At 36.0% G+C, this 9,335-nt stretch overlaps 1 protein-coding gene across 1 annotated transcript in view; it reads left to right on the top strand.

Annotated features, from left to right (window-relative positions):
- The first annotated feature begins 4,129 nt into the window (after positions 1 to 4,129).
- LOC21391492 (ubiquitin carboxyl-terminal hydrolase 6) overlaps positions 4,130 to 9,335 on the top strand; it is a 6,095-nt gene continuing 889 nt past the window's right edge. The window contains exons 1-14 of the mRNA XM_024170997.1: positions 4,130 to 4,270; positions 4,835 to 4,980; positions 5,148 to 5,183; positions 5,283 to 5,390; positions 5,993 to 6,093; positions 6,179 to 6,305; positions 6,905 to 6,964; positions 7,052 to 7,119; positions 7,439 to 7,489; positions 7,947 to 8,055; positions 8,280 to 8,368; positions 8,684 to 8,753; positions 8,965 to 9,045; positions 9,160 to 9,255. Coding sequence (XP_024026765.1) covers positions 4,261 to 4,270; positions 4,835 to 4,980; positions 5,148 to 5,183; positions 5,283 to 5,390; positions 5,993 to 6,093; positions 6,179 to 6,305; positions 6,905 to 6,964; positions 7,052 to 7,119; positions 7,439 to 7,489; positions 7,947 to 8,055; positions 8,280 to 8,368; positions 8,684 to 8,753; positions 8,965 to 9,045; positions 9,160 to 9,255 — 1,152 coding nt within the window. The 5' untranslated portion in view covers positions 4,130 to 4,260. The remainder of the gene's footprint in view (positions 4,271 to 4,834; positions 4,981 to 5,147; positions 5,184 to 5,282; positions 5,391 to 5,992; positions 6,094 to 6,178; positions 6,306 to 6,904; positions 6,965 to 7,051; positions 7,120 to 7,438; positions 7,490 to 7,946; positions 8,056 to 8,279; positions 8,369 to 8,683; positions 8,754 to 8,964; positions 9,046 to 9,159; positions 9,256 to 9,335) is intronic.

Raw genomic sequence — 9,335 nt, 5'->3', positions numbered from 1 at the left:
CAACTTTTATAAAACGAAGTCTCAGTTTCCATCTTTTCATGGTACCATTCGGATTTTCTTTGTGGATGAAGTGTATATTATTCTATTATGTTGCATAAAATGTGTGGTAGGATAGAAAAAGTTGTGGTATAGGAACCTATTTGAACTTACATTTTGGATTTTTTTAGTTTCCGCTTTGATCTAACACAAGGACACTTTTTTAGTTAAAGATTAAGGACAAAGTTAAACAACATGAGAGCAACACAGAAAAAGATTGACAATGTCGTTAAAATGTCACGACCTTGTCTTTTTTGTTTTTTGAGGTGGAAGAGTAGTTTAATCTACTTTAAAAATAATGAGATCTAGAGGAATACCCCTCCAGTGATATGGCAAAGAGATTGGCGGAAAAATGGCATGAACTCAATGTAATAATAAAACAAAGATTTAAATTTGTTAATGTTAAGTATAGATGTTTTATTTGCCAAAGTAAAGAGAGTAAAATATACAAATGTTATCCTTGTTATCTGAAAACAACTTATTTAATGAAATAAATAACCTAACTAAATTTCATAACTCACCAGATAGTTTATGCCATGTCCAATACTTTCAAAACTCCCACTCCAAATTGAAGCGTACTTCCTCATTTATTGTAAGTGATGACTGTTAGAAATCAAATATTTGGTGAAAACCACCACCAAAAAGTTAAGAACATTCATGTTAGATCATCAAGAATTAATAAATCTGTAAGCGGAAGCGTACCTGAATCCATATTACTTGATTTCTCTCTAGAGTCGTGCAGTTTGTCTTCCAGATCAACACGTTTTCCTAGATAACCTTTTAACTTTCTCTCTGTACTCTTTCTGATGATGGGATGTTAGAATGAATGAAATGATACATGTGATCTGGGGACCATAACTGCTATATATTGATAACTTCCCTGTTATCTTTTGGTATTTCTATTTTAGCCCATCATAAAAATAGAAATTACCCTTAAGTCTCTACACATTAAAGGTTCACACCCTATTAGATACATTAAAGCCCAAAATACCTAAACCTTAGTAGATCACTTTTAATTAGGCTTAACCTTATATGACAGCCCGCAACACATAATTATTCACATATAAGCCCAACATTGGATTAAGGATCCAACAATGACCACGTCTCTAACTGAGGTAAATGAAGAATCCGCTCAACTTCAATGTGTCGGAAGCTCTCAACCTTTGCAGCTTTCAAGTCATGACGCCAGCATTTCAGGTAAGAAGAACTGCAACATGATGGATGTTCTTTGTGCAATAGCTTCTGGCAGATAACCTACAACAATAATATAGCAACTGTCAGTGCACTTTCTAGTCGATGTCACAACTTCAAATCCTTGCCTTCTTCTAAACCATTTGCGAATCTATGATTTATGTCAAGTTATTCAGGACAACAGAATCACTCATTAGCCTATTCTAACAACACATATCAGGAAGAAACACCCCAAATACCAATACCGGCTACGAACCTCATACCAACCAGTATGTTTTTCCATTTGGTAGCAAAAAAAAGAAAAGACCGTCACCTTTACGCAAATGTTTTGGAATGTAGAACCTGGGAGAACAGATATTGTCATCGGATGACAACTCCAAAGCAGGCCATCTATAAGAGCTTCACAATCAAATGATCCGTCAAAGTGAAAAGAAGTTATCTTCTGATAAGCCTGATAAGCCTTTGCTTAAGGCAAGAGGGAATAAGAGGTTGCAGGGCTGAGTTAGTGGGTAGTTTGTTAGTAGTTAGAAAGCTGAGAGTTGTATAGGGCCGAGTGTTGTTTAGGGGAATAGTCGGTTAAGGTGGGGGATACACGGGATTAGTCGGTTGAATAAATAGGGATGAAGCAGGAAATAGAAAGACAGGAAAGTACTGGAGTCTTGTTGAGAAAGTCTTGGCTCAGATTAAGCAGGGGAGGTTTCGCAATACCTCGAAGGACTGCTCTGTAATTCATTTCGATCACATTTTCATTCTTCTTCATTCATTTATGTTGTAGTCAATACTCTATTCTTATCATTTTGGTATCAGAGCGTTAATTCTGGGCAATTATGGCGGGTAGGAAAACAGATGACCAGTTTAAATCTGTGGAGAAGGAGATTAAGGAAGTTAGGGTTTCGATGGAAAAGGGAATCTGTGAGATGGAGAAAGGGTTCGGGGAGGTTAGGGCGGAATTAACTCAAAATAGGGCGGAATTTACTCAGAATTTGACTGAGATCCGCCGACTGATGGAAGAACAGATGACGTTTTTCTCGGCACCAGCGTTGGCGCCGGAAAAGACAGGAGCTCCAACGACCACGGTCGAAGAAGATCGCGAGGCGAATCGCGCCGGAGTTGCGAAATCACACCTGGCGGAAACTTCTGGGTGGCGCGCAAGGCAAGAAGAACGGTCAGTGGACCCTAGGGTTTCGCAGAACGTGGTTTTTCCAGCGGGAGACACCGGTTTGCGCGAGCAAGGCGTAGATCGAGCGGCTGATCTTAGGATTCCACGGAATCCATGTCGCGAAGAGAGAGAGGAGGTGCGCGAGTTTGCTAGGGAGGTTCCGATGGGTACCCAAGGGAAAAATTGGTACCGGGGTGAGGGGCGAGGTGTTTTCATGGAAGGGGAGGCTCCGAAGTTCGACGAACGGCGGGCTGGATTGGGCGGTCTTGTTCACCGAGGAGTGGAAAGAGGAAGAAACCCTAACGTTGGTATACGGTTCAGAAACCCTAAATTTTAATAAGGTATATAGGTAAGGTTTTATTCGTCTCTTCATTGTGAATTAAAACGAAAAAGTTATAACGTTTTTAAGAATAGAAAAAATATTATTCATTAACTTGAGTTTGAGCTTAAGAACTTGAGTTGAAGGGAAAATTTGAACTCAGGATCCGTTTAATTCGTTGATTCGAGTTTTTAATTTGAGTTGAGATGTGATTTTATGTGAAAGCTTTTTCACTGTAGCAAAAAAAAATTAGATGTGACTGTTTATGAGAGCTTTTTACTGTAGTAAAACTCGAATCAGCGAAATGAACGAGATCTCAGATTTTAGCTCCAAACTCAAGTTCAAACTCAAGTTCAAACTCAAATTTTACGAACGAACATAAACTTAAATAAAGTTGTAACTTGAGTTCAAATTTATTTTGAGTTTTACTCCAAAAGAACAAACCCTGCTACTGACACTTCCTTAAACTTAGACTATTGTTTCTTTTTTTGGTCTTATTTTATTAAACAAACTCATTTGATTATAAGTTATTTTTTACCGAGGCATTGTTTGGTATAAGAGTTCTGAACTTGAAATCATGATTCTAGTTCAAATCAGTATTTGTTTATAAAAAGTAAAAAGTGGTTCTGATTTGACTCACTTAGAATTAGTGTTTAGTTTAGATGGTTATGATTCAAGATTTGAACCATAATGTGATATTTTAAATCAAGAATCACCTTAATTTTAAAACCATCCCATTGATTTTGGGTGGTTAAAACCCATGATTTTGATTTCATAACTATAATTTGGATCCAAAATCATAAATCATAGTTTTTATTCAAAAATTAAAATTAAAATCGCCATAATTTAACCTCTCATACTAAACGAATCCTAACTTATTAAAACATTGCCACTATCACATTTTGTCTGACTGTATTCTTCTTCGGTCCATCTTTTTCTATTTTTCTGAAACCTCTCCATATGACATCGCATAAGCCAAACCATTACATAACAAAAGAAAGGAAAAAGAAAAGGGAAACAAGGTTCGAGTTTTTATTATACTATAACCCGATTTAATGAAAGTATCAGTCTTTTTCCCTCTTTACGACACACCCAAACTCAAAGGGCACATCAAATTCCTAAAATATTCATTCATCTTATAAAATGAAGCAAAGTTCTTAATTCATGTGGATTATTTTAAAATTTTATTGTCGTTTAGATCAAAATTTGTCACTGCTCGTCATGAAAATACACGGGGCCCCGTGGGCTGTGGGTAAGGGTTGCCTTTAACACACTGTCGTTTATTCGCGTCTCTGTCTTAAATTACACGTCGTTTACACGAAAGTCTGCTGTCGTTTCAGGATACAATAGTCATGTCATTTCTTCAAGATACTATTATAATATCTAAAACATTCGGATCCGAGCTCGGATCCGGAGTCGGTGTATATATAGTGAGAAGCAGAGCTGCAGAAATACAGAATCACCTCCTCACACGTCTTTGCCCTCTCTCCAAGCCGAGCTCTCTGCTAAACCCAACCGCTCTTTGCTTCTTCCTCATCACCGATTCTCTTCAACCATGATTACAGGTTTAGTTAATTTTTCGACGTTGATTTCTCATCTACTCCTTTATTTGCTTTATGTTTTTGCCCAACTGGAGATTTTATTTTATTTTTGTTAATTTCTGTGGCTCTTGAGCAATTTTCTTTGTAGCTTGAACAAACTGTGAATCTTGTTCTGTATTTATTTATTTTCCACTAATCGGGAATTACCGTTATTGCGAGACTAAGCTTTTTCTTTTCTGTACATTGAATGTCATAGGAAATGATTAGAGCTCTGCTTAACGGCGTTTATTTTAGAGTTTCAGATCTGGGTCATCGAGAACTGTAGATTTCTAAGATTGGATTTTAGAGTTTCGAGTTTTTTGCTTCATTTTTTGTATTATTTGTATACACTGATAAACTGGCATCGTTTGTTATCTTCGTTTCGTTTGCAAGTTTATAGGTTTGCTAAAATGTGACAATCTTTGATATAACAAAGAATCTAAATGAATATTGGAAATTACCTTTTGTTTGGCATCTTGTAGGGCCATAGATTCTTGATATTCGGGGTTTCTAGTTTTAGTCATTGACAGCTTTTTCTTGTTCGTTTAGTGAGTGTTAAATGGCAAAAGGAGCTGTTTAAATCTGTGGAAATCGACACTACTCAGCCCCCTTATGTGTTCAAATGCCAGTTGTACGATCTGACCGGGGTACCTCCCGAAAGGCAGAAAATCATGGTTAAAGGTGGTTTATTGAAGGTAAAGGATGGCTACATATGAAGTTGCTTGGTCAAATCAAGTCGTTTTTTTTCAATCCTATTTGGCGGTTTGGCCCATGTCTGAACTTTTAACAAAATCGTCCGCTGTGTGGTTAAATGAAGTAATATTCTTTTTTTTTTTGTTCCTTTCTTTTTCTTACGATACAGGACGATGCAGATTGGTCAACACTAGGAGTAAAAGTGGTGATTGTGTTGTGGTTGTCTCATTGTATTTTTTTGTTTTTTTTATTATTTATTTTTTATTGTGGGTGATGACTGTGTATCATGTTTGTGACTGTGTAGGGTCAAAAATTGATGATGATGGGAACAGCAGATGAGATAGTCAAGGCTCCAGAGAAGGGTCCTGTTTTTATGGAAGATCTTCCAGAAGAAGAACAAGTCGTTAGTTTGGTAAGGTTTCATGATTCTCTCTTGTGTTTTACAAATGTAATAGGAAGTTGTTACTATTTTTCTTCATTAAACTTAATAAATGATTTGTGGTTGAGTTATGGAATATGATTCTTGCACGCTGTTCCCTTCTGAACTCATTACATAATTTGTTTTTGCCTCCTAATATTTCATCACATTTTTTTTATGTTAAGCTTGCATTTTCTTCATGTAAAGCAATATCTAGTCGATTTGTTCCCATTTTTTATCCTGATTCTGTCTTTCGCTGAGACTTTCTGCTTTATTATTCTAGTGGGTATTTCAGTTGGGTCAAACAATGAGTTATTTTCCTTCTGATATGTTGTTGTTAATAATTCAAAAAATTATCTAATAGTACTTATGCCTTTGTCAATTTCTATATTCATTTTCCGTTCGACATATCTTTAAAGGTTTTCAGTTGATTAGCATTTCCTCTTCTCATATGTTATTAATTTATTTGATTCAGCTTAGTGTGTTGGGATTGTTTTCTCTAAGTTCCTGGAAATATCCTTTTCTATTTTGTTATTTAAGTCTTTTACTCTTCTTTAGGATTTAATATTCTTGAACAATCCTATACGTGCTTTTAGGGTCATAGTGCTGGTTTATTTAATTTGGGAAACACCTGCTACATGAATTCCACTGTACAATGTCTGCATTCTGTTCCAGAATTGAAGTCGGCTTTAATAAAGTAAGTTTTTTCCCCCTCTAGTAAATAGTGTGTATTAATTTGCAGAAACTTATTGATAAGGATATGACTCGTTTGTCCTTACTAGGTATTCTCATTCTGGTAGAAGCAATGAAGTGGATCAAACTTCTCACATGTTAACAATTGCAACACGTGATCTATTCAATGAACTCGATAATAGTGTTAAGGCTGTAGCACCCATGCAATTTTGGATGGTTTGTTCTTTTCTTTCACTATGTTGTTTAATATTTTGCACTGCCTGTTATGTAACTCCTAGGACCGTTGTATCTTCTGGATCAAGTTTTATGGTATTTGCAGGGCATTCTTTAGTCATTGCAAATTCTTTTACGGTTACTTTTAATAAAAATAGGATATGTCATAATGTATACGGTATACCTTTTCAAGTTCTGCTATAATTTGCAAAGTCCATACTCCATGTTTTTGTTTGTATGCATGTTTTCAGTTTAGTAACGTTCCCTCCTAATTTTCAGGATATGTATACCAAAAGAAAAGGGATGATAAAAATCATAGTCCGTATATTTATTAAACAAGTGTTAGTTTGTGCCTTATGTCTGTTTATGCCTTTATGTAATGAATTCCTTATCCCCAGATTGTTGTTGTTGTTGTTGTTGTGTGTGTGTGTTATTTTTATTTTTCTGGCCATTGTGGGTTGTTCTGCTGTTTCAGATATTTATGAAAGTAGAATTCTTTATAGGATCTATTCATGCAATCTCATAAATGTATGTTGTTAGTTTTCTGTTCTCTCACTGATTGATGTAGAAATATTTAATGCTGATTGCCATTATTCTTGCAGGTCTTGCGTAAAAAATACCCTCAGTTTGGTCAAATGCATAATAATTTCTTTATGCAACAGGTTTTTTAACTCCCCGTGACTAATTGTAACCGTACTGTTGCCTCAATCTGGCAGTAGATTGATCAATTTGTTCTGAACCTATGGCAGGATGCTGAAGAATGTTGGACACAACTTCTATACACGCTTTCGCAATCTCTGAGATCAGCAGGTTCTAGGTAGTATATCTTTATGTTCATGGCGTACAACAATAAATTTTTTTTGGTCTTTCATGGAACTAGATAATTTCTTTTGCTTCTGAAACAATGACATGTTGAGACAACCTACACACTTGTTGAGCCAACCTTCACTCTACACTTCCTGCTTAATATTAACACCAGGCTACCTTGGACATGCTCTGAACTCAACCGCATATTATTAGAACTGAAACCATTTCTCTTCATTAGCATTTTTCACTCTCTGCGTTTAGTGGCATGTGTTTCTACTTTGTCTCTACTTGCTGAAATGGTGCTCATTTGTCATTCCGTTCTCTTGCAGTGAAAATCCAGATGCACTCAAGGTACTATTCGGTGTCGACCTAGTTAGCAGGTTAGATATCTGTAGTTTATAACCTGTTGTATCCTAAGTAGATATTTGCTTATACTCGGTAGCTTTATATTCTGCTGGAGGAAGGCAGATTGCTATAAAGCCGCAAATGCATACTTAACTCTTGTTTTGTGGATTGTAATTCTTGAAAAATGAAATTTAACTATTGAATTTTGTGTTATTTCTGCACTATTAATGTGCCTGCTTTCTGTAGCTACGAACTCCCTTATCACTTGTTGGTCTGTATGTGCCGGTTTCTTTCCCTTTTTTTTCTCTTCTTCTTCTTCTTTTTTGCGTGCTCACAACTAAGAGTTCAGTTCGTGACTGTAACTAGTTGAATCATGGTGCCAGAGCTGTACTTTATTGTGTAAAGAACTTCCTATAGAATTTTAAAGACAGAAACTTCTATGAAGTCTCTAATCTCTACTATTGCTGTGCTGTGCTGTGAATGGGATGATAGGGTTCATTGCCAGGAAAGTGGGGAAGAAACCACAGAAACAGAATCAGTTTATTCCCTTAAATGCCACATATCACATGAGGTGAACCATTTACATGAAGGACTAAAACATGTAAGGTTAATCACATATATCTTATGTTGTGAATAATTTTTATTTACTCCGTATGTTATGTCCCTGTGACAGTTTGGAGTTTATCTCCTTACCTTGTTCTGGCTGTCTTTCTATCCGTATGTTGGTTTCTCTCCAGAGAAAATTTTCATTTCCTGCTTTATTCTAGTAATATAGTAAAACCAGAATAAGAATAAGTGTATTTATGTTTTCACTGACACGTGTAGGGTTTAAAATCAGAACTAGAAAAGAATTCTCCTTCTTTGGGGCGTAGTGCAATCTACTTGAAGGAGTCTCGTATCAATGGCCTGCCAAGGTACATTTGGCTTTTCCCGCTTGCTATCATTCTTTTAGCTTTTGAGACACCAATACTCTTGCAGATCATGGCCATGCAGTTTTGCAAAACTCCTTGTTTAACTTGTGCAATGAAGAATATCCTAATTTAAGTTTGTTGGTGCACGTCTTTTTTAACTGCTTGTGCTGGTTGTATTAACTGAATTTATTGGGTCCTACTCCCAACAAACCTTCTGAGAGAAAATAGTTCTTGATGTTGAATAGTTTCCTTTATATATATATTCCGCTGAAGGTTATTTATTTATTTATTTATTTTTGGGTGGGCTTTATTTTTAAGGTACTTGACTATTCAGTTTGTTCGCTTTTTCTGGAAGAGGGAATCAAATCAGAAGGCCAAGATTTTGCGGGTGAGGCCTATTTTCTTTCTGTACTCTATATTCTCTTCGACTATGATCCTCTATAACAAATGTGTACCAAGTCTAGTTTTACAGAAAGAGCTAGTGTGTTTGATTAATTAACTTTTTTTTTTCTGTTCAAACTTACCACCCTGGCATCTTCTTTCATTTTCAATAATTCAAAAACTAAATGTTAGAATCATTGTGCTGTTACTTCTCTCAGAAAGTAGATTATCCGTTGGAGTTGGATGTTTATGATCTCTGTTCAGATGATCTTCGCAAAAAATTGGAAGGCCCTCGTCAGGTGCCCACTTGCATTTCCAAGATTTGTATAAATTCGAATTTTTTTCATTTCAGTAGCAATCAATGCTTATCTTCCATAGTGGTCCTCATTTTTAATTTTCTTTTGCAAAAACAGATTTTACGGGATGAAGAAGGCAAAAAGCTTGGCTTGAAAGCTAGTGGGAAGGGCTCTACTTCGAAAGACACTGATGTCAAGATGTCTGAGGCAGAGGTGAGTACGCAACCCAGTTACAAGCCTTCCCATACAAAGCTTTTGAAGATGCATATCTGGTTATATATATATATATATAT

This window comes from Morus notabilis, unplaced genomic scaffold (assembly GCF_000414095.1).
Source record: "Morus notabilis unplaced genomic scaffold, ASM41409v2 Scaffold361, whole genome shotgun sequence".
Lineage (NCBI taxonomy): Eukaryota > Viridiplantae > Streptophyta > Magnoliopsida > Rosales > Moraceae > Morus > Morus notabilis.
This window is presented reverse-complemented; position numbering and strand designations above follow the sequence as displayed.